At 40.8% G+C, this 25,542-nt stretch overlaps 1 protein-coding gene across 3 annotated transcripts in view; it reads left to right on the forward strand.

The window, feature by feature from the left end:
* Nucleotides 1-15,342, forward strand: part of SPAG1 (sperm associated antigen 1) — a 38,479-nt gene extending 23,137 nt beyond the window's left edge. For 2 of the 3 annotated variants that reach the window (XM_086465537.1, XM_086465536.1), the window contains exons 12-18: nucleotides 593-745; nucleotides 4,987-5,162; nucleotides 8,139-8,280; nucleotides 9,183-9,309; nucleotides 12,521-12,685; nucleotides 14,678-15,055; nucleotides 15,206-15,342. In XM_086465537.1, coding sequence (XP_086321663.1) covers nucleotides 593-745; nucleotides 4,987-5,162; nucleotides 8,139-8,280; nucleotides 9,183-9,309; nucleotides 12,521-12,685; nucleotides 14,678-15,055; nucleotides 15,206-15,337 — 1,273 coding nt within the window. In that variant the 3' untranslated portion in view covers nucleotides 15,338-15,342. The remainder of the gene's footprint in view (nucleotides 1-592; nucleotides 746-4,986; nucleotides 5,163-8,138; nucleotides 8,281-9,182; nucleotides 9,310-12,520; nucleotides 12,686-14,677; nucleotides 15,056-15,205) is intronic. The other variant, XM_086465539.1, reaches the window with a different exon arrangement.
* The last annotated feature ends 10,200 nt before the right edge of the window (nucleotides 15,343-25,542 follow it).

A 25,542-nucleotide genomic window follows, 5' to 3' on the forward strand; every position in this document is an offset into this window, starting at 1 on the left:
TTAATAAGTAAAGCCTTAGTGGACTGCTTCTTCATATTGCTGGAAAAGCACATGGTGTTTGGAAGGAGTTCTGATTTCACAGTGTCTGGATTTGAGCTCAGTGTTGACAGGTATATAGTCAGAACAGTAAACAGACAAAAGACAGGCAAAAACTTAAAAGCCAAGAAGAGACAGGTGTATATTCATGTGTTACTAAACGTATTTTTTTTACATGCATACTTCCATGCAAAATGTAGGCAGAAGCACCATATGCTTGAAATCCACATAGATCTAGGCATGACTTAAGAAAACTAGCTTTTGCTTGTCAACAGCTGCCATTACATTAATCTTTTGGTGACAAAAGCAGTTTTCCAGATGGAAGACAGGGATTTGAGTAGAGTAAGTTGTAGTACAAGCACTAACAATTTCATAACTGCATGTCATTTAGAGTATTACTATAAACCACAGTCCCGTTTTCCTTGGTTATGTTGCTGTAAGGCCCATCTGAAATAACAGAGTTGTTACTTATAGTTGTGTATATCATAAAATAGTTTTATTAATATTATTTCAGTTACTCTGTTTCAATCCTGCATTTTTCTTTTGTTTTCTCCAGAGCTCTGGAGCTTCAGCCGTTTTCCCTTAAGCCTCTTCTACGACGAGCAATGGCAAATGAGTCTATGGAGCGGTATCGACAGGCATACATTGATTATAAAACAGCCCTACAAATAGACAGCGGCATCCAAGCAGCAAATGATAGTGCTAATAGGTAACTCCACTTACAGATTTTCTGATATCAGTCCAAATAGAAAAGTAGAATTCGATTTTGTTTGTTCTACATGTGCCCTCTGTTTGGTATCTCTCAGAGGCAGGATTGTCACAACTAGTGCGTTTCAACTAGAGGACTGGCTCTTTTGTTTGGTTGTTTTCCCATAGCTTCACAGTTTTCCTTTGCCAGCAGTAGGTCACTTTCTGGTTTAAAATGTAATATTTTAAAGGCTTTTTTTACTGGTGTTTCAACTTGTTTTATTTCCTAACTTGTATTTGATACCATGTAAAGCAGTATTTTAAGGTCCATACCTACCTGTCCTCTGACACTTCTGTTTCCAGCAGTTGGAGATTTACATTAAGTGTGAATCCTTCAGTATGCTGCAGTTGGTACAGTGGTTGGCTGCAAAGCTTAGAGGTGTAAAAAATATAATTTAATATTATTTTTAACTTAAGAGTTAGTACGTCCAACATTAATTCTTGCTGCCATACAATTCTCGTAATTGTATTCTCATTAGCATACAGTAAGTACTTAAGTGCGTAAATAGTAGGACTTTCCATTCCCTTTTCTTTCCTTTTTTTCTTTTAATGGGCAAAAAAAGTATTTATGAAAGCAGAACAGCCATTAATCATTCAGCAGGAGCCCACATGCATGCGACTTTTTAACAATGGGATCTAGTACCTTTTTTTTTTCTTTCTAAGGCAAGGCCATAAGCACTGAAATTATTACTTTATTAAGAAGTCCATAATATCTTTAAATTCTGCTTAATTGTCCAGAGGTGGCCAAAGGAAATCACAAGACTTTATCATCTACTTTTAGAAATCTTATTTTTGGTAACACAACAAATTGTTACTGAACTCCTCTACCTATGCTGATGATAGAGCACTTGGGTTGGTGAGGTAACTGCTTGTCGTGGTATCTGTGTAATTATTATACTTTTTTATAATCTTGGCTTATTTTATCTGCAGGTACTCTTTTCATATTTCTCCTTGACTTGTAACTTGCTTAGTAATAAGCTTATTTCCCTTTTTTCCCCTTAACACTCTTCCTTTTCTCCTCTCTAGGCCTTCCTTATGTTTTTAGCTTCACTGCTCATTACTCTTTCCTCCCTGGCAACCCATCACCTTATTTCAGCTGCTTCTTCCTTCTTCTCTTCTGCTGGTAATTCGTTTTTGCTTGCAAATTCTTAGTTTCTAAAGCATAGACCTCCTGCATAATTGAACTTCTACTATAATTTATTTTTAAGTATTTTATCATTTATTAATTAAACTGATACTGTTTGCCAAAGTATTAATTTTCGTTTCCAAAGTAACATACATTTTTAAAATGTATTTTATCCAAAAATGGTAGCTCCTCTTCTGCCTTTTAATTTAAAGGGGCAACCCAACATGTAATTTAAATTACCTGCTTTTACTGGAGGATGTCATTGTTTTTTAAGTTCCTGGGTGAAATTGGATGGTGATCACGTAGGAGGATGGCAGGAAGAACTCATCATCCTACTTGTGTCTGAGGTTGGGTTTGATATTTCTTGTACCCAACTAAACAGGCTTTCCAAATGGGTGTTTAGTCTGATATTTCTAATAATTCTCAAGTAAAAGACAAGTAGAATTTTTAATGTAAAGCCTTTACCTGATCATTTTGTGATCAAAATGAAATAATTAAGAATGTAAGCATGTATTTTTATGAGGTCGGCTGAAAACAAGTATAAACAGTTACTTGAGTGTTTATCATGTGAATTAGATGATGTTGAATTATGTCTTTTGTTAGTTATCCTGAGATAATTTTTAGATAAATTGGAAGAACTGTTTCTTTTAATGGTGTGTGCCAAGTCACAGGAAAATGCATTTCAAGCACACTTTTAATTAGTGGCGTTTTCCTAGCTTTGTGAAAATCAGTGAATTTCCTGCTTTGTGTATTTTAACTTCCTCTTGAGTGTTTTATTATTTGCTTTTCACTGTTAGAAATACAGAAAATCTAATGTGGGGCAGTGTGTTTATGCATTTCCATTTACTGAATTGAAGTTTTATTCCAGTTGTCTCAGCTCCTTTAGTGTCGGTTAGCAAATTGCATTAGATAGCTCGGGAGCTTTTATTACTAAGTCCCATATGAGTATTGTACTGTACAAATAAATTTGTGATAAAGTGCAAAACTACAGGATTTTTGCGTCAAGTTGGGGTGTTGGTGGTGGGGAATGAGGGCTATTTGTCCCACCTTTTTTGTGACATCCCCATGCTTTTTGAACTAACCATGGCACACAGGTAAGCATTTTTGCAAAAGACTATGCTTAGATCATTATGTTACAAAAAGTCGATTGATCATCAAATACTGCAGGATTTAATGAATTAGGTCAGGTTTTTTCTTCAACTTTTTAAGCCCATTATGATAAATAGAGAAAAATTAAACAGGAAGTTGTGTTTTTCTGTAGAACTGTTCTGTTACTTTCTATAGGAAATACCTAAATGTAATGAATTGACTTCTTAATATGAAGTGTACAGTTTTGTTCTCTAATGAAATAACCGGAGTAAATCTTAGGCTCTTTAATTTATGATGATGTGCCAGAATTTTCTTAACAATTTAATTCAGACTATTATTGAAAACCTAAAGTTTTAGTAAAATCAGAGCAAAACAGAACTTGGACAAGCTGCTTTGTTGGTATGTCCTGTAAAATACTGCTTGGGAATGATACAGGTAGAGGAGAGCCCCTGGAAGGGCTTATGCAGCAAACACACAGAAAAATATTCTTCATGTTCACTTAGAAAACAAATAAAGCAACTAGGTAATACTATGAAATGTGATGGTCTCTGTATGAAGAAATTACTTTCAATTTAAAAATACAAGAAATTGTGTGTTCTGTGCAGCATTATGTAATACATTAAATCACACGTTATATAGCTCTACAAACAGCTTTTTAGTCTACATCGTTCTTTAAAGTGTTTTGGTAATTTCTGTTTTACAATAAAGAAGATTAGAACAGGTGCTGCTTCTGGTATTTTTTTTCTATCGGACCCTAATGGGAAAAGAATTTGGTCCCGAGTGCTCTGACTCTGTTGCCATAGTATTATACCAAGGCTTTTTTTGGTTGGTTGGTTTGTTTTATAGCTGTACTTCAAATATTTAAAAAGAACAAAACTAAGCAAGAAAAGTTGATTGGATAATTTATGCTCATTCTATCTCATTCTTCATGTGACATTCAAGGTTCTTAATTATTTTTTTAATGTGTATTCACGTAGTATGGGTTTTTTCTTTTTACACCTGTGTAGATGGAAATGCACCTAATATACATATTTCAGGTTTATTGGCTATAGTATCAGTGTGACTTGGCTTTGCTACTCAAAAGGATTTTCCTTTGTTAGAGACTTCTCACCAGTTGAACAAACTTGTTTTGAGATTAGAAGATGTTTGTCTCAGTATTACTCTCATTCTCGTAATCGATGAATACTTGTTTGGGTTTTTTTTAAATGCTGCAAAAATTGTAATGGAACCGTGAAGTCTTGTATGGCTTCACTTATTATGGTTACATAGGTCTTTCTCTGAAACGTATCGCAACAATGGGAACCTCCCACTTGAGTGGGTTTTGGATTGACCCTCTCGTGTATGCAAGTAGTTGACCTATATATGTATGTGTTTGTTTAAGAAAGACTAAACAGTTTTTATATATTTTCTGTGTGTTCTTAAATGGGGATAGAGAATGATTGTTTGAAGATTTTCCGACTGTTCTATAAAATGCAGCTTCATACCTACTTTGTGACCTGCATTGGTTATTTGGAGAATTGTTGTGTAAGAGGTTTCATCTGACACTGGCAAATTCAGGTACCAGACTTTGTCTGAGGATATTCTAATCTACACTCGATACAAATAACACCTATGAACAGCTGAGAAAAGTAAACAAAATAAATACTTTTTTTTTTTCCTGCTTCTCTTCATTGCATGTGGTAGGCAGCGTTTACAGCTTAGTTGTGAAATCAGTCATTTGCTTAAATATTTACAGATCATGCTGAAGTCAGCTTCTTGTCTTCCAAATGCTAGTGTAAATACTCTACAAAGTGAAAAAAGTCTGAATCTTAAATAAGTCAAATACCATTGACTGCTGTGACCATCTTTTTTGAAGTTAGTCTTAAGGATAATTGTTCAGGTTTTTTTTTTTTTAAATTGGAACATTGCATTATTTAATTTGGGTGTAAGTTATTAAAGCGTGGGTTAAATAGATGAAAAGTCATGTTGGTGGGGCTTTTCTCTTTCAGAATAACGAAGACTTTAATAGAACAGGATGGTCCCAGTTGGAGGGAGAAACTGCCGCCAATTCCGGTTGTCCCGGTTGCTGCTCAGCTACACAGGTGGGATGGAGGAAACTTTACTTCAGAGGACAAGCCAAGAAGTGCTACACATATCAACAGAGAAGAACAGTTGCAGATGAATTGTATGTATTGCTAATGCAAATATAGATACAAATAAGAGAATAATTTTAATTGAAAAATGGAATACGATTTAATAATATCAAAGAAACTGCTTTAGAAAATGCTTAGCAGAGACCTTTGTGTAAAGCCAAGTTAGATGCTGGTCATTTACATGATTGAGTTTAATGTGCTTTATGGAGCCGCAGTTATAGTAATTGTTTTTAAGCCAGGTGATGTAGTTTGCAGTGTGTAATTTCTGAATTTGTATAAAAAGAAAACACAGTAGAAATACTCATCAGCAGTATATAGAGTCCTATCACAGGTATCAGTTTCCCTGACATCATACTACAGTTTTAACAGTTTTCCCCCAAAAAATCCACCACCCAAACACCCAACCTCAGTAACATGATCAAGTGCATAATCTGTACTTGTAATGTAATTGTTCATGAAAGCATTACACAGCTCTTCAGAATAGAGAGGGTAGACTTGTAGGTGGCCAGTAGTTAGTGAAACGGGCTATAGAAGAACACTTCTGATTTTTATTTTTATTTTTTGTGATGGGTTGTAACTTTGACAGCGGCCATTTGGTAGTCATCTTTCAAAGGTGTTCATTCTGGACTTGTTTACACATAAGCACCGAGCGCTTAACTCCTTTAGGACACTTTCTTCCTCCTGATTTTTTTCCCTTAATTTCAGCTTCCATTTTTGTCCTCCAGTAAATAAGGTGAAGGAAGCTTTCCGATTCGGTTCTTACGGACATTAAACGTTGTTTTTGCAAAGGCCTTAACTGTATGGGTTTTTTTTTTACTTGACTATTAAATGGTTTCCCTTTGAGTTTATTTCAGTGTAAAGAAAAGGAGTGCTGAAGGTAATCTCCCCTTGATTAACACAGGGGAGGCTGCAATGCATAACTGGGTTGCTGGCCAAATACATAGCAGTGATAGAGTTATCTGTCCATAATGCGTTACTGCAGTAATGCATGTCCTGAAATAATCTGCGCTCTTGGGCATTACAGATTTAATGACTTCGAAATGATCTTTCAGGTAGCATTGAATTTATTTGTACCTGATTAAAATGACAGAGAGCTTACAAATACAGGCATTTGGGAGAATGGGACATTTTTCTCAAGAATAAGACATAGTTCTAGTAACTTGTGATAGTGTTGTTTATGTAAGGTTTGAATAGTAGTGCATACTGAACTTCAGTATTGGTACAGAAAACTTTTTTCATTTAAGAAACGAGGCATGTTGATGTATAATTTAAGGTAAATTAAATTGATAAAAATTTTGCTCTACTCTTTAAAATGTCTGGTGACAAGTATTTTCATTACAATTATTGTCAATACATGTCACTACTGATTCATTACTCTTAAGCGTTGGGCAGCAATTGGTTTAACTTCGGAGGTTTTAAATGAAGTAGAAAACTGGTATCTTGCACAATCGTTGCTGTTAAACATAAATGCTTAGTTTGAAAAGTGCTTTTTGTTGTACTGATTGTAGTCCAGTCTTTTTCTGTTATTAAAGAATACAACTTGTTGGGTTTTTATTTCAATGTATAACCAACTTATTTAAACCTTTTGAGTAGTAAATTTAGATCTATGTAACCTTGTGTAACTTTGTTAAGAGAGAATTTGAAGATTATTGGAGTGAAAAGTACACAGACAGGTGGCTCCTGACAACACCAGCGATCATGCTTAGCCTATTACGAAAGTTAAGGGAACTGGTCATCACTGTCGATGCAAAACACATCTCTATCTATTTCAGAGTGGGCTTTGGTTAGGCTTTGGTTTTAGGAACACTAAATAAGACTGTGTAACCGTTTTCTTCAGTGAAGGCTGACTCTTAAGGTTGTGGTTGCCTTCTCAGGCCTGTATTAAATCAGTGGGACCTGGCAGTGATAGCTGGTGCCAGGAGCTTGCCAGCAGTAATGTTGTTCAGTAGTAAAACCTTACTGTTTGGCTGACTCTTGGTTGCAACAATTGTCTGTTGTTTTTGGTGTCTTGCAACTTGAGTTATAATTTAGTTGTGTTTCTTGCAAAAGTCTCTTCTGGTTTCATGTCATTACTTGATTTTTTTACCCCAAGTCCACATGTAGTTTTCTGCATAGGAGACTACCACGTTTTTGTAAAAGAACTCACTGAGTTTAATTATTGGTTAAAATTACCTGGCTATGTACAGTGTTTAAAACCTGACGTTTGGCAAGGGGCTCATGTTCTTTAGCAAGGTAGAAAAAGTACGTTTTTCAATTATGATTTACTTAGAGCTATGTTACTAATTATCGTTTGCTCACAAATGAGACATGGAACTGCAGTCAAGGTTGGTTTTCCGCTGCAGACATAGCTAAAAATTGCAGTCCAACCCAGAAGCATATGCAACAAATGATGTGGAGTTTAGAAGGAAAGACAATTATGGAAGGCACAATATTAATTAAAAAAAAGTGTAGTTAGGTCTTTCCAGGTTCCTCAAAGCATCTTTTATAAATAGTTATTAACAGAATATTACTGATGTATCACTAATCCCTAATGATGGGCTGATTTGTCATTGTCAGTTTAGCATAGTAATTGTGATAGATGGTTGCAGAAAGAATATTAGATCAAATTATGGCCACCTTGGTGTGATGGTTGAGATGTAGAAGACCTTTAACTCTGCTGATTAAATCTCCAAGAGAGAATTGTTGTGTATTGTAAATAAAACTGATATCTCAGTGGAGATACGTGGTCCCTCTCCACTACACAGAGGGGAAGACAGAAGGAGCTGAAAGCAGAGAGCTGTCTCTTGCGTTCCCATTATTTTCAGTAAAATAGTTACCCTGGTGCCTGTTGGGCCAAATGTCGGTGTGGTAGGTTATGCCTTTCTTGGAGCAGCAGGGAGCGCTGGGACAGAAATGGCAATGTGCAGACTGATGCAGATTGCCAGGCATTTATTCTTAGCCTGGGTAGATTATTCAGCTACCCTTAATGAACTGACCTTCTTATGTAACACTGATCTTTTGTAATGCAGGTGAGAAAGCTGAGGAGAAGTTCAAGATGTTAAAAAATGAAGGGAATGATTTTGTAAAAAAGGGTAAATATGAAGAAGCTGTAAATAAATACAGTGAATGCATGAAGTTAAATACTGAGGAATGTACGATCTACACGAACAGGTAAAGATCCAAAGTCTAACCCTGCTTTGTGGGGTAATAGTTATATTTCTCACTACAAATAGAGATTTTGCATCTTTTCAGTCACTGTTGTAAAAAAAGGGTTTTTTTCCGCTTGATGAGCGTTTCTATAACAAAACTGATTTTTTTATTAAACTGCATTATTTTCCAAGGGGAGCCAGTATTAATGTCACTGGCACATATCTTAAGATCTTTATATAAATAGAGTAAGCAATAGTAAAAGTTACAACTAGCATAGCATTTTGCAATTTTTTTTTGAGAATACTGGTATGATTTTAATTAACAACTAACGTGCAGTAGCAGTATCTCAAATATGAAGAGTAATAATTCAGAGAAGATACACATTTTGAGAAAATGAAAGTTGGAATATGGTCATACAACAGCATCGTTTTAAAGGTTGACCTAATTCTGCAGCATAATTCTTTATGCTGTAATCTTATCAGCTTTCACAAACTAAGAAGGATTTGGTTAGTCCAGTACTGGAATAGGAGACTTCCAAGTAATAATTAGGCAGAAAGTAGTATTGCTTGTTTAATCTAGAGTACTTTTTTACCCAGAACGGCTGTATAAAATCCATACTGTATCAACTACTGTACTATCCTATTATACTAACATAGGCTCTGCTTTTAAAATACTTACATATCTGCCTAACTTCAAGTATTAGTCATCCTTGAGTTTTGAGTTTTATTGCAGAAATTGTCCCTCTTCTAAATCCATCCAGTGATGTTACTAACACTTGCTGGTTTTGATGTACTTTGAAAAATTCCACATTGAGACTGAATTGTGTGAAGTGTTGTAATTAGCATTTATGAGTCAGATACTGTTGGCACTACAGCACTGTAGAAGTTACTTATATTGCAGTGTATTCTGTTTTTCTGTGTCAGAGCTCTCTGTTACTTGAAACTGTATAAATATGAAGAGGCTAAGCAGGATTGTGATCATGTTCTTCAGATAGAAGATTCTAATATTAAAGCTTTTTATAGAAGAGCACTAGCGTACAAAGGATTACAGGTGAGGAAAAAGAAGATGGCAGGTATTCGTAAGCACTTCTAAACTTATCCTCTTCAAAGGCAATCAGGTAGTTTCAGTTGATGGGTGAATACAAGCAAAGTATGCAGTGCTGATGATTTATAACTTTGTAGATCTATTAGGCATACATAAAGTATTATATAAATATCTTTGCAACTTCGAAATCTGCATGTCAGCTTGTAATAATTTGAGAAAATGGAAGAACATTGGAATAAATGAGGTTTGACTGGCGATTGGTTGAGCAAGTTTCAACTCCGTTCTAATATTCTTCTAGGTATCCCAGTCTGTTTTTTCTGTCAAGGTGTCTGTTGTATCTTTGCTGATGACAAATGGATCCTCTCCGTCTTCATCTGTCCAAACAAAGCATCTGCTTATATTTGAGTGCTTGTCATAGTAAACCAGGGTTTCTCTCTCCTCCTTCCCCAAACACATTACGACCCTTTGTCAGTTTACCTGCTTTCTCACTCTGTGGACAGTGTCAGTACTCAACCTTTTCCTTTCCATCTACACAGTGGTGGTGTTGTCTGTACTGTGCTTATCTTACACACAGGTTTTTGAGTATCCGTTTACGTGATCATCATAAATGCAGACTTATATTGCTCATATCCATCGTGAATGTGACTGCAAATCTTGTGTTCCATCACTTGAACCATGTCATTGCTTTTCTCCGTCCCTCTGTTGGTTCCCCTTCTTCGGCGACGTTAATTAGCCTCTGCATTTCTTCATAATTCTTGCGCATCAATCCTTCCGCTACCTGTTAGCTCTTCACCTGGTATTGAATTACCAGCCTCTCACTTCTGTTTGGTCATGACGGCAGCTATCATCATCTGCTTTGTGTTGGATTTTACAAGTGTCTTTATTCCAGCATCTTAAGTGCTTTCTCCCATGTGGCTCTTTGTAACTGGAGGTGGTCTGCAAATGAGGGCTTACCTCAGACCTCCAATATGTTTGATGTCTTCACAGTCAATCAGGTAATTTTTTGTTAACTTTAGATCACCTGAGGACAGCCTGTTTGTGCTTAGCAGTATACTAGGCTGTTCTCATCCCATGTTAAAATTCCAAATGCAAGTCGTAGGAACCATGGGGTCTTTTGTTTGTGATAAATTCGTTTCTCTGTTACAATAGCTATGAAATTTTGAAAGTTGGCTTTGATTAATTTTCAAAGAAGGTGAAAAGTCTTAATGTTGTGTAAAATCTTTTATGTAACTGTACCACGCTACCTGGTATTAATCATCTGTAACCTTATGTTGTTGAAGTTGGTAAAAAATTACTATGAATATGAGCAAAGGTATATAGTGATTCTGCCAGTCAAAGGGAATTACACACTAGTGAAGAATGTAAAGAATTGGAGAAATCTGCTTTTTTCAGTATCCTAGAAAAAATGCTATTTTTGGATTAATGAAGACATAACCTGAAACACACCGTTCATGGATTCCTTTAGAATAGTCTGAGCTGGGGACTCCCAAAATGTTTTGTTGTGGTTGGATTTAATGCCTTCATTATCACTAATTCCAGGGATGCGAGTAATCTGTAAAACCAGAGAAAGCAACAAAAGTGATTTGAGGTTGACAAATGACTCTGTAATGAGAAATTTTAAGAGCTGGAAGCATGTAGTTTGGCAAAGACCTAACTAAGCTGGGAAGTGTTACTTGTGTATAAATATCCAGATATTTAACCACAAAAGCTGCAGTGGAATTTAATGTAGTAAATTGTGGGGTTTTTAATAGATTTACTGAGATGTAGGTTAAGGGAAGATCAGGAAAAAATGATGCTTGTGTGATGAATTAGGCCTGTAGCATAGGACACAGGACCCCAGACTGCATCTTCTACAGCTGATAGCCTGGTCTCTTACTTGGGGTACAGTGATCTTGTGTGATTTCTCTTGAGAGGTCTGGCAGGCTACAGTTTTAAATCCAGGAGGGATGGTTGTTCACTGACCCTTGTGATAATTTTCAGAAGTCTGTTCCAGAATCTCATTTCTCTGTAGTTGTGGATCTTCACATCTGTAACTCAGATGGTTCAGCTTAATTAGTAGCTGTTTTCTGATGAAAGCAATCTGCCCCCTTTCTGTATTCATTTGCTAAGGCTAAATAATTCTAGTTCTCTTACTCTTCTTTCATGATATAGCAGACTTCGGTTCACTTACAGTTTTGCAGCAGTGTCTCTGCACCTTGAATACTGGTCATCAGTGCTGGAATAAAATACTCCGCGGTGGAGAGAGAATATGAGTGACCTGTACACTAGTGCCTGTGTTACAGTTGAGATGGCTGAGGAAATACCTCAGCTGGTACATCAGGGTTTTTTTCATGATAATATGGATGACTTATAGTAACGTCATGATAGTGCTTGGGAACAGAAGAAATACTAGGTCCTTCACACAAAGAAATTATGTTGATCTTTTACTGTCTGTTTGGTCTTTCACAGTTTGCTGATACATTTCATCCTTATTTTTGATATTCCAGCCCTCAAGGTGTCCTGATTTTTTTTTTCTATGTGATTTTCCAACCTTCCTGAGAATTGATGCTGTTAACTTTGTCTCTTCAGAAAATTTAAGTCTAAAAAATCGTAATTCCTAACGTCAAAATTTGAAATGAAAACATCAAACAAATTACAAGACTGATTATTGAGAAACTGCGTCCTAATGCCACTCTGTCGCTGTGTTTGTCCTTCTAATCCTGTTTATCCCAGAGTTCATAACATAATCCCAATCTTCTCAAGTATTACCAAAAATTTCCCTTCTCAAACTGTAAGAGAGGGTCCATTGGATTGAAGCCCAGGAAGATTAGGCATATTTTTAACTCTTCTTTTATTGGCAAAGCAAATACGGGAACTGTCGATGGACTCACATCGTATTAATCTTGATGAAGTGTTACACTGTAAGAGTTGTGCTTAAAAGCAGCAGTCTTCAATATCTAGTCTCTGATACAAAGAATATGTGTCTCAGAATAAATTATTTCATATTACATATTTAATACGGAAGTATTTAGTCACAAACTGCTAACTCAGACTCATCTTCAGTTTCCTTTTTCCCCTCTAATGAAATTACACCGTCTGTATTTAGATTATCTTTGTCTACTTAATGCCAAGTTCCTAGCATTTTTATTTGTCTTAATTGTATAGGACAGTATAGTAGTTCAAATTTACTCTTCTAGTGGATTGCTTATGAAAAAATTATTTTCCCTTCTACTTACAGAATTACAAAGCCAGCGTCGATGATTTCAACAGAGTACTTCTAATAGATCCAAATGTCATTGAAGCAAAAAAGGAGCTGGAGGAGGTGACCCGACTGCTTAACCCTGACAGCAGTGCTGTAGCTGGCAGTGAACAGAAGCAAAGGAAGAAAATAAACATACAAGAGGTATGCCTGTTCATTTTTAAAAGCAGGCTGTACAGAAGCCACACATTTGAAGAGATAGTATTAAAGCTTTTGTTTTGTACTTCGTAGCTCTAAATTGAGGGGGGGGGGGGGGCGGCGGCGGGGGGGGTGTTGTATTTTTCATGTTATTTTTCATGTTGTTTTGAGGGCACATTGGAGGATTCTTGCCTATGATGTGTTCAGCATCCATTACATTCTATAGTAAAGCTTGGACTGCTTTGAAGTGTATTCAGACCCACAGCAGAAATGGAAACGGTACATTTAGATGGCACTAAACTTGAGGAAATGCTCCTTGTAAACCAAACCAGCTTGGACTTCGAAATACCTGTTTTACAGAACACAGCTGTCAAATAGTTTTGCTTTGAAGTCTGTGCTACTGAGGGAGCTGCTGGGGCTGTGCTGGGAAGGGTTCGCGGTCAGCAGGCATGCTGGCTGCTCTTGTGCTAGTAGTGAAGTTCCTGCTCTGAAGAATGAAATCTTGCCTTAAAGAGCAAGAGTATGGGTAAAAAATCTGTGGGATCTTACAAAAGAAATATGTGATGTAATGTTATGTACTAGGTCAAAATGTTAGCCTTGCAGAGTTCTGGGTAGAATTAGGTGATGAAAGGATTTTCTCAGTCATCTGATATTTTTGGATTGTAGCTTTGCTGGTCCTTCAAGAATTTTTTTTTTTTCCCCCATTTTATTTTAAAATGTATAGTTAGAATACATAGTTACCAGTCTGTACAGTGATACTGTAATTTGATAATGTCATTCAAAAATTGTAGTAAAATGGAAACTGCAGTTATTGATATAGAAACAATCTGTTTCATTGAAACACTTCACCTTGTCACAAGTTCATGGGATTTTATGTAACTGCTGTAAGCCGGGTATAGTGTTAGTTAAGCTCTGAGTTGTGCCAAAGGGACCTGGAGAGTGTTTAGAGGAGGTTTGGGAAGTGACCGCATTGTTCAGAGACCAGCTAACTACATTACTGGCAGTGGTAATTTTTCCAGGAGTGGGGCAGGAAGCATTTGTGTTTGCTATCATAATTACAGCTGCCCCCGTAGAGAGCCTTCCCTGTCTTGCCTGCTGTAGTACAAGGTAGTTCCGTGAAAACAGACTGCAAAGTAAAGTAAGAAAAATTAGATACTGTGATTTATTGTTATTATTCCATTTTTATCAGGCTATAGTTATATAAATGACAGTCAAGATTTCTTTCTTGATACTGAGGATTGTTGAAACATAGGACAAAATGTCTGTAAGCCCAATGCAGGATTTTCTGAAAATGACTAAGCCAGCTCCCCTGTGCTACGCGATCCAGATACAGACTTTCCGAAAAACTTGGCATCCTTCAAAGAGACCCCATTCAATGAGTCTTAGTCAGTTTATACTAATTCCAAAACTCTTGATAGCTTGAAATAAAATGTAGTTGAACCCCTAGTTAATTTTCCAGTGACTCGATTGATGAAACTCAGTACAGGCTGCAGACTCAGGCAAAGTTAAGTGGGTGTTCAGGCAGTTAGACCACGCTGAGCTGTCTTCTTCCACAGCGAGACTCCATACAGCAACCCGGTAGAGCTGCCGCATAGCTGTGCTATTCTGGAGGCCCAGCAGTGCCATGAACCATGGGTATCTGCTGACCTGGCTTCAGTTCTGCTTCTCTCCTGCAGCTTCACATTTACTGTATGCATACCATCCTCCTTAGCTTTCTGTCAGCCATCTTCAGTTGTCTTTCTACAGTGGAGTGCCAAGCGCTGAAAGGACGTGTAAAATCAGCACTTTTGGCTACAAACCTTTGAAGGTGAATTGGAGAGGTACTGATCGGGGGGGGAAGTAGGACATAACAGAACATAGGTGCCTGTCTTTTACAAAGAGTAAAATGCTTACTTCAACTTAGTGTCATTATTGATGGGTATATGCGTGCAGTTTATGAAGCTTCAGGTTATGTTTATGTCCACTTTAAAATGATTTGTTGCCATTTTCTTTGTGAAGGTGACTGAATCTGGTGAACAGGAAGAGAGACAGTTTGCCACATCAGAAGATGTTGTGGCTGGTCATGTTACTTCTAAGAAAGCGGTTGAAAAGAGTGAGCCACTGAAGACCTCTGAGAAACTGCTTATTTCTGAACCATCTAATGCTTATGACTTTGGTCAGATTATAAATGCAGTGAATACCAATAGGGATAAAGCTGCTTGTGCAGATCTTTTAACAATTACTGATCCCAAAAATTTGCCAGTGCTGCTAAGTAACAAACTTGAAGGAGAAATCTTTTTGATTTTTATCCAGTCGTTGGAATATTACGTAGTTGGAAAAGATCCTGGCCTTGTATATCGGCACCTTTTCTACTTGAGCAAAGCAGAAAGATTTAAGGTAAGAACGTAGAGTGAAAGTGTATTTAAGTTGCACAGAAACCAAAAGGAAACTTTCATATCTTGGAACGATACACTGATTTTGTATCTCTGTCAAATACTATGATTTTCAATAAGCCTGTGCTAATTATAAAATAATCTGTTTTTTCAGGTGGTACTGGCCCTTCTTAGCAAAAATGAAAAAGAACAGGTTCGGCAACTGTTTGACTTGCTTTCAGAAAACCAGAATGATCAGTACTCTTCAGAAGATCTCGAGAGCCTTAAAAAGGTTTATGAACTTTAAGAAGTTAAAGTTTATTGGTTGCATGCATATAGCTCATGTTTACAAGATGGATGTATGACTTCTGCGGACTTGTGTGGGTCGAAGTGGGTCTTTACCCAGACTGTGTGAATTCTGTTCTGTTTTGACAGCATATGCACATTTAAAACCTGCTGCTCCTTTTTCCTTGTAGTTGTATACATTTTTAATCTCTAGTATTTAATGCACGTCTCTGTGTTCAGTAACAGAGTTTGCGTTACTTAGCATACTGATTTTATTTAGTCTGTGTTAAGCTATATATAAAAAAGTATATTTTGCATTATATATATTGTTAAATATCTTGATGGTACAATATGATAATACACTTTTAGTCATCACTTGTTTTATCTTTTTGTGAGTTATGTGTTCTTGTGATAAAGAAGAGTCTTCAAGGTAAACGGATCAGTTAGCAATAGCTTTGCTAAAACGAGTTTGCAAAAAGTCTTAACATTTTTCAGATGAACTACGATGGGCCATCTGTTTCTTCACTATCCCTGGTCTATACAAAACAGATCTAAATATTTTCGGTGCAATACAGCTTAGCAGTAAGGTGAATTAATAATATGTTAGCTTGTCATGAAACGCTCTGAATCAAAATAATTATTAAACAAATGAGTATGTTTTAAAAATTATTAACAAGCGAGTAATTTTTAGTGCACAGAGAACTCTTTTTTTTTCTCTGTGTGTGTAAAGACTGCTGGTTTGCGCGGCTTTTGAAGTGACAGTGGTAAACAGGAGAACAAGTGGCTGCACTTGGCAGTAAAAATATTTAACTCTGAGGTTTGTAATCAGATTATGTAAAACACCAGCTATTTCTGTTTACAGACATAGTTATAAAGCTAAAAGTAAAACCATTTTGTGGACCAGCATGATTTATTTTTTTTGTTTCAGGCAGGGCTTATGTTTTCTATCCGATTCTGACAAAGCTCCTTTTTTCAAGATGAAACTTTTAAATTTTTCAGATATCCCAATGCCTTCTTTGCACACATGATGGAAGTGTGTATCAGACTCACTAGCACTGCAGTAATAAGAACGTTGTTCTAATGAAAATTTTTCTCAGGTGTTTATTAATTACAAAAATAAAATGTTTTTTTTTTTTTCTTGACAAGTACAACCCTGGATTCTCTTCTCTGGTTTTACACTCTTTAGGTTTACAATTCTGATGTCTGGATTCTGAATTTTGTCTTGAGTTAGAGTGCCAAGAATGAGGCTTTTAATTCCTAAAGCACTGTCAGTACAGCTGATGGTTTCTGTTTTCAAATGTTCTCTTTTTATGAGATGGTCATATGTTCAAGGGAGATCTGCTGCTCATCTAATCTCTGTGTAACCAATTGTACTTAACCAGCAAAGTGACGATTTCATTCTTCAGTCACGGTGGCAAGGTATTCACCTCCCCAATTTTTGTGTTGGGGATTTCAATCTTTCTATTTTTTCCACTGCAGTTTAGGTGTTCAGAGAAGATTCATTGTATGTGTGCAGGTTACTGGCATGGTTTAGAAAACTGAAGTGATTTTCATTTAATAGAGTTCAGAGTGGTTTTAGTAACAATAAACTGGAGGATTGTATTAATAATACACAGATTAGGGGAAAATTCTTTTGCTAAAAGAAAGCATAAAACCAGCTGTGTAATACACAAATAGTCCAAGTCGCTCAAAAACTGTGGTTGAGTCAGAGCCAATGTCAAAAGCTGCCACATCATAAAACCTCTTGAAGTTAAACCCCACATATTAAAAGCTCTTTGGATATCTTAATTTGTACAGTTGGGTTTGACACTGAAGACAAAAATGAGAATCTTTACAGCAATAAATCATAATAATAATGTAATTTCGTAAATTTAGGAGACACATTAAAACAACAAAAAGGGTTGAAAAGACAAGGTGTTAAATGGAGTGTTCTTGACAAGTCATTTGTCCATGAGGAAATGGACAAACGGGTTTTCAGAGGTGGGTGTACAGTTGCACGGTTAACTTTAGGACAGTTTTAATCAATCCCTAGCAATTAAACTAGAAACCTAAAAGTAGCCCAGGAAGATGCCTTTTCTTGTAATACCTTCCAGCTTGAATGTCAGCTGAAATAGAGGTTACCTCAGCTTGGGGTAAAAATGACAGAGACCAGCAGATCAGGAAGCTAAAATTACCCCTGGTTACGAAGTTCTAAGTGGAGAATTGCAGCAAGGTTCACAAGGGAACCCGTTGCCAGCTGCAAGCAGAGCTTTATGCCTGCCTGTGTCAGCAAGAGATTAAATGACAATTTGAATTAAATAACCGATATGAAAAAGAAAAGTCACCCATCTTCTTAAGGAAAGAGCTGACCATGAGTGTGTCTCTTCAAGAGAGAGTGCCAAAGGGCAGGTTTGGCTAGAAAGCTTAGGCTCAGCCCTCATGAAATACTCAGCAACAAATGGGTTTTCAGTTTGTGTGCGACTTGAGTCTGATCTCTTCAGTTTCAGGCAGACCATACGCTTTGGCTGGTTGAGTGGACAACCCCCAGCCTACCCCAAACACTCGAGTGTAGCTTGATGCTGATCTCAGACAATATTCCAGTATATTCCCAGCCCTTGTCGCATACCAGGAGCTGCTTTTTAAACTTTTTTAAAGCTCATTCCAGTTCATGATCCCAAAGGGAGGAGACACTTTCTTGAAGTCCTACATTCCTGAAACTGCCGCCAGGCCGGGCATATGCTCTCTACAGATCCTGGGTGCCGGCCCCATGCTGGGAGATGTATGAATTTCATCCAGCACCTTACTGGGTGCCTCACTTCCACGGGAACCTCTGAAGGAGAAGCCGTTGAACAGTAATTGATGCAGTAGCTGTGATTGCCCTGCTCTACAGGTAGCAGTATGAACCATTACTACGAATGTTCTTCAGGTATCAGGTCAGCTGTATTACCTGCAAATCTTTTCTCTCTGACAGTCCTCACACCTGCCTCAACTAGGAACTTTTGGCCTCAGCTTCCAAAGTTAAATATATTTTTTTAAAGTACAAGGGAGTAAAGAAGGAACGGAAATATTTATTGTTTTAATAGCTGAGATGAAGTCAAATAGTCAAATCTATATTTCTTAAAGAAGTTAGCAACTCTCAAATGTAAGAAAAAATGGTCTCTGAGGCCGAGCGAAAAACCGCCAGGTTTGCCACGAGCTGTCCGTCTGTAGCGCCACCAGCGGGCCAGCAGTACTTGCAGTCCCTTCGGTGATGTCCCTGCCTGTTCGGGTTTCACCGAGACTGGCTGCTTAGTTCAGCTGGTATGTGGGACGGCCTGACTGACAGGCAGGACAGTTTCTAGACAGAGAACTTACTGAAAAATCAAATCAAACAACTTGTCAGGGACTGTACTGCTGATCTGGCCTGAACAGCTCAAGCCAAGGCCACCAGGCTTCAAAATGTGTCCCTTTTGTGGGGCAGCATTAGACCACTGAAAGTCAGTTTAGGGGCACGGGGTGTGGAAGGGAACACTTCCAGGTGCTGATTTCCTGAAACCACTCATTTGGCAGGCAAGGGCTGCCTAAACACGTCCCTCTTGGCTTCGTCTGGGGAACCTCCTCGGGGCCAGAGGGAGAAACCTCTGCAGCCCTAAATAGCTGCAGCATAACAGCAAACGCAGGCCGAAAGCCGACCTCGCGGCCAGGCCATGCCGCCTGCGCGCACAGGAGGCCACAGCAGCATCCCACTGACCAAAAGCGGCTCCTCGCACGCTATGGGACCGGCTGCGAAATCAGTTCTGTTCCCCTGGCCCTGTGGCCCTTACACCGCGTCGGCAGCAGGAGAAGCCACAGAGCGGTCGAATTGCTGCTTTCCCCGTTGCTGGGTCATGAGTTCGGCTTTCCCGGGGCAGTCCCTGTCCCTGCCACTCTTCTTGCCCGCTTTGAAACACTCCTGTCCTTTAAATCTGGTCATCCCTGCTCTGCCCTTGGCATTCATTTATGCTGCTGCATCGCCTCCCTCTGCCCTCCACAAGCAGCAGCTCCTCTGCTCGGTGGCCAGGTTGAGCTGCTCTGCCAGTCAAAAGCAAGGGTATGGCCGTCCGGCGCTCTGCGTGGCTTCGGTGGAAACGCGGGGGCCCAGAAACAACAGGGTGGATGAACGCAAGGGGAGGAGGGGGAAGCAGCGGTGTTTTATTGGTATGGGTTGGCACTTCTTTTGAAGAGCAAAGCATTTTCTCTTTAGAAGAGGGCAAGAGAATCTCAAATGGCACACTGGCTTCGGGGTGGGGAGACCCAAATCACAGCACAGTGTTACTCTCAGGCTTGGCACTCAGCTCCTCAGCATTAGCAGCCACCTTTAAAAAACAAAACAAAACAAAACAAACCCACGCCAAAAAAAAGGCAAACCCACAAACAACCCAAAACCAACAGCAAAGCAAAACACCTGCTTCAGGAGGAGAACACTGGTTATTTAGGTGATGGAAACAGGCAAGTGAAGTGAGGTCCCAAAGTGGCAATAAGCTGGCCAGCCCGCCACAGCAAATGGCAGAGTAAAAATACCCTGTACGGTCAAGTTAACCAGGCACCCAAGGAGCCGTTTGCCCATGGATACAATCCCTGGTTTTAGTGGAGAGAGAGAGCAATTTTCTTTCTGAAACCACTGAGAAGGCGGCTAGGGGGTAGGGAAGAGAGCATGTTGGGGAACAGGGGTTTGCACTGCTGTTATTTCGTGCCCTTCAAGGTATTTTTGAAATTTTCAGAGATGCCATTTCCAGGTAGAACAGGTGCCGTTCCCCAAAGGGCAACGATAAGAGATGCTGCGAGGGATGAGTGTCATGATGGCACGTGATTGCTTCTCTGGCCAAAATGCTGATTCACTGCAGAGCTCTCTCCACCACTCTTTTTACTCTTAGTGGTGTAGGCAGCAGAAGCTGGCGAGAGCCCAGTTACTGGCAAACCATGGTCTTTGCTCTTGTGTGGGAAGTTTTTCCTGCTCATCAGAACCTGCTCTGCTTTATGTAAGGCATAAATATAGTGCTGCGCTTTGTGGCTGCCAGGCCTTTCAGAAGCAGTGAACCAAAGTGTTTAGGCTTGTTCATTACAATAAACAAAATACATACTTTGGAACAGCAGGGAACAAGACTCCTTCCCTGCTTGTAAATCAAGATTTACAACCTGAGTCAGTGTAACTCTGCTCACTGCCCGAGCTGCAGCCACCCAAGGGACGAAGGGCAGGCAGCTCGGAGCAGGGTATCGAACCCCGATGGCTGACTGAAGGAGTATTAAGTGTCACTTATCCGTAAGTACACCCTCAGTTCCTGGGTCTCTGCCTGTGCAGCACTGCTTACCTACCCACTGGGATATAGCACATTTCAGTGTGAGACACAGCTTCCAGCTGCAGCAGTGCAGGGCACCAGTGTCATTTCTTTACAGCCCTGTGCTATTTCTCAGTTGCTGCTTGCTAAATGCCACCCTCGTAAATAAATTCAGCAACGTGAGAGTGTTTTTGCTAGTAAGCACGAGGGATTATAGGGGGATAAAGTGCCCAGGGTGCAGAATGGTGTGTTCGGAAGTGTCTTGAGCACAGCCTGTGAGGAAAGGCTCAAGCCACGTAAACCCCACCAGCACTGGTCTGGTGCCTAAACCAAACTGCTGTAATTTAGGCTGTTGGGAATTTTAACGTCCTTATTGTGGAGATGGCAAGCAGTATTTAACAGTCCTTTTGTCAAGCCTGCTCACCAGGACCTGGCGAAAGGAGAGCTGTGTCTTGTCAGCTTGCCAGCTTTGCCCACCAAAATGGTTTCTGCTGGTACCTGGTGTGTAGCCAGGTGCTGAGGCCCTCATGTCTCAAAGATACCCAGTTACCTGGCCCGGCCCACGAGCGAGGTGTAAGAGCAGGCTCATATTCGTGGTTGAGCTTCCAGTTGCTGCAAAGTGGCTGGATTTTGTGCCAGGCAGATACCTGTTCCCTCTGCTGCCCGATCCAAACGCGAAACATTTCAAGGGAAGCCCAGTGCGGCTGTTTGATCACGTTCTAGGCATCAGCCCAGGGACTGGCAAGGGGACGCCCTCACCCTGCTGTGCTCCCAGGCACATCACCTCCTTCGCCTGCCCCGCGGTTCCCGCGGAGCGTGCAGTCGAACGAAGCAGCTAGGAGCTGGCAGTGGGGCCGGGCGCCTTACGCAGGAGCTTCACACACAGCGTGCTCGCTCTCTGACGCGTCGCCATACAGGGCACGGCCGAGGAGCAGCAGGACAGGTTTGCTCGGCTGTACAGTCCCACTCGCTTTGGGCTTCCCACATGACACTGAAGTGCCAGCTCTGCGTTTGTCCTGACACCAAGGCAGTGCTCAGCCCTGCCCGATGCCGGGGTCAGCACAGCTCGGCGCTGGATGGCCCCACTCTGCGTGCAGCTTTCTGTGCTCCATGAGAACTGCGAGGGGAACGAACCTCCGGTTTCCAATGCAGAAGTGAAGCTGAACAAGGTCACGCAGCAACCGCCCTGGAGAGCCAGGAACAGACTTCACCTAACTCGAACGCTGCGTTTCCCCGCTGTAGGTGGGGGCTGCCACAATGGAGATGGTGCAGAGCTGAGATCTTGCAGGAGCTGCAGCTCTCAGCCCGGCCTCCCCACAGCACATCCCTGTCCCAGCCGGCCTCCTGCAGCAGCAGGGCCTTCATCACCCAGAAGGACCAGAAACCAACTTACAGGATCAAGACGTAACATGAAGGGAAAACAAGGCAGATTTTGCGTAGGAAGAGGGGCCTACAGCAGGCAAGGCCGGCACCTCTGGAAGCAGAGGGTGGGGAGCAGGAAACCCACGGCTGGACACACTCACCGATGAGCATCTGTCCTGGGCTTGCAGCTGCAGCGATGGCAGGGCATCCCTCATGTCTGAGGGCTGCTGCACCCCGGGGTGCCCAGGCAGCAGGCCAGAGAAGCTACCATAAAAATCACAAACCCCTTCTGAAAAGGGGGGGAGGTTTCTATAAAGAGGCAAATCATGAGAAAGGAGACATATAATCAAATAATTTAAAAATACATATATAAAATCTATACATAAATTCTATCTCCTCAAAAAAAAAAAAAAAGAAAAAAGAAAAGAAAAGGTTTTTTTACTATGAATTCCCTGTCAGCCCAGCAGTTTGGGTCTTGACTCTAAAATTTTTAACAGCCTCAGACACAACTCTATTGCTGCTCCTAGTACTCGAGGGTACTTCAAAATACTCATGTTTCAATGTAATTACATACACATGATTGATTGCTATGCTATTCTATTTTAGCAATAATTGAATCTGAATTCAAACAGAAGTGAGAGAGATAAGGAGGAGGTCTAGAGGCACCTACTTAAACAGGCTCCTCCAGCGCAGCCCAAGGGTTCCCTTCACAACAACAGGAGGGTCAGATGCATGGCACAATCCAGTTCCTCTAGCAGAGGACCCTTCATACAAGTGCAGCCCAAAGCGGGAATGCTACTGTGTGGTGAACTCCAGCTCATATGAAAAAGGGACCAACATATCCTGGCAGGACTCCTCTCAGCACCTTTTTCCCATTACATTTTCACAAGATGGCTTCACACCCTCCACCTTCTCAACAGTTTCTTTATGGCAGCATTCAAAACCTTGTATGAAAACTTTGTACCTACTTACAAGCTGCAAAACCTTATGCATGATCTGGGAGATACTTAACCAAATTCTGCTCTTGAGGACCAAGAGACTGCCCACAAGTTGCACCATGTAGGGTCTACAACGCTGGTAATAAACTAGACCTAGAAGCAGGGCCTCTTTTCCTTCTCTCTAGGGATTTTCCAACTGTTATTTTCTAGAACTAAAGAAGAAGGGAAGATGGCAACCCATCATGGATTTGAAGCTGAAGGAGTTATTCTGCAAGTTCAAGACAAGAGCATTTATGACAGCGCCGCTGGTCTGTGCGCACCTCTGCACGAGGTGTCGCTAGCAGCAGGGGAAGCCGACAGTGCTGCAGGACACACGGCGCTTCAGCCTTCTTGCACACGCAGGCCACAGCCTCCTCCCTGGTGCACAAGGGGCAGCTGTGCTCACTGCCAGGAGAGCTGGTGGCACTGCCCGCTGCCCGCAGCTGCCTGGCAGAGGTCCTCTGAGGGAGGCTGGTAGTGGGAACCTTTTCAGCAATGCTACAGCTGGTTAAATCCGTAAGGCTTAGCACAGGAGTTCAGTGCAACAGCAGCTGGAAGCAAACTCACAGCTGTGGGGACAAGATCCCTCATGCTTCTGGGGCACTCAGCAGCCTGCTTTGATGCCGCACCTCATCCACGACACCAGCAGGGCTGACCAGCACTACCTACTCTTCCAGCAGGCAGCATCTCCATACGATGGTAACTGGAGACTGGCAGGATTTGTCCCGGCTGCAGTCTCTGCTGAGGTACCATTTCATCTGCTTCCTTCACCCAGGTGGGTCGGGACATTGTGCTGTCTGGCAGAGAGCTTCAGTGTAGAGATCTGAGAGCTCAGGTCTGAATTTCAATGGAGAGTCACAACTGTTCATCAACCCACATGTCCTCAGGGCAACGCCTGGTCCTCCCTCCCTTGGGGGACAGCAGCTTGTAGCAAGGGCAGCATTCACACAGGCAAGCAGAACAGTACAAGACCATGTCCCTTCCTGGCAGGATCTGGAACCTCTTCAATCGACATCACATTCACTTGTGCACGGTCTATACCCTCAGTTTGTGTCTCATGTCTTTAATACATGATCTTATGAACAGCAACAAACCCAAATCAGGACTAAATAACACCTTCAGAGCCATCTTCCAAGACTGACTTCTGTTAGGCAAGAAAACCAAGTGCTGCCTTTGTGGTTTATGCCTCTAACTCTTCTTTGCCTCCCATACAAGCTTCTTGGTTACAAAGCACCTTGTGGCTACATTTCTCTGTTTCTCCTACCCTTTGAGGCTGAAGGTAACAAAGTCAACGCCACCAGCCTGGGACTGTGTTTCTCACCAAGATGGGAGACCTGGGGGTTTTTTGGCCCTAGTGGGGAGAAAGTTTTGGTCCCACAGCAACATCAGATTATTCCACCTGAGAAGACCAGCTGGCTGTCACCTTTGGGGCAGACAGGAGCAGTCAAGGTGGTAATGGTGCTCTTCAGACCCTTGTCATTTCCAAAACGTTCTCCCAGGATCACACTAGTTCATGACTAACAGAGGCATTTCTACACTGGCCTGAAAAATTACATCAGAATTCACAAACTGGCACTGTAAGATGATGAACAGCAAATGGTTCATTCACTTAGTGCTGAACTTAATTCAGTACATTTTCTGTTCAGTAACTATTATTTTGTAAAAGTGTTCGGGGGGAGGGGGGCAAAAGTCAATCAGGAACAAAGCACAAAAAGGAGCTGTTAGCACCAACCACTCACCTCCCTACAACCTATAGAATCTGCATTTGCTTCTAATTCAGAGTGCCTGATGACACGGCAGAAGGTGCCAGTATGCCTTGCTGCCTTTTCTAGGGTACACTGTGTTTCACTCGTCCTGTTTCTTATCATCTCTTTGAGCATCTGACGTTGGAAACATCGTAAATAATGCTCCAATTGTAGCTTTAGAGTTGACCCAGTGTAACAGTTATCATCTTGTTGTTCACTCTGATATAAATACAGCTTACATACAGGTTTGGGGTGAGGCAGATCCCCCCACGTCTTCTGCAATACCTCCCAACCAGTTTTAGTTTCTTACTTCCCAAGCCTGCCATGACGCAGGTGAGAAAATGAGCCTAACGAACAGGCAGTTCAGCCAAGCAAACAAACACCGGCCGTTACCCAGGAACTCTGGCCAACCCGCAGCGTTTCAGAATTAACTTCGCACAGACGGTGTGAAGTGAGAAGAGCACCACTTGAGATGGAGAAAGCAGAGCTGGAGCTCAGCTCAGCAGGCTGACCGCAGCCTGTCCACCTGTGCCAAGACGGTGCAATTTTGTTTAAAGATTAACATGCTTATGCCAGAGCCGCATCCTCTCTGAAAACCACTTACTGTCCTGCCTGCCATAGAGGCCACTCAGATTGCTCTTCCCTAAGGTGAAAAGAAATCAGGTTGAAGTCCTGTACAAATGCAACTACCTTCAGATCTGATACTTCAAGATATCAGAGCATTCAACTCCCAAAGCACGCCTAACAGAATAAAGACCATTAAGGGCAACGGGAGACGACAGCAGTCAGCACCTTACAGGAAAAAAAAGCTCCTTCTGGGAACATACGCATTTTTACAAGGCTAATCTGCACACCAACGACCACTAGAAG

Source organism: Leptosomus discolor, chromosome 5 (genome assembly GCF_034619465.1).
Source record: "Leptosomus discolor isolate bLepDis1 chromosome 5, bLepDis1.hap2, whole genome shotgun sequence".
Taxonomy (NCBI): Eukaryota; Metazoa; Chordata; class Aves; order Leptosomiformes; family Leptosomidae; genus Leptosomus; species Leptosomus discolor.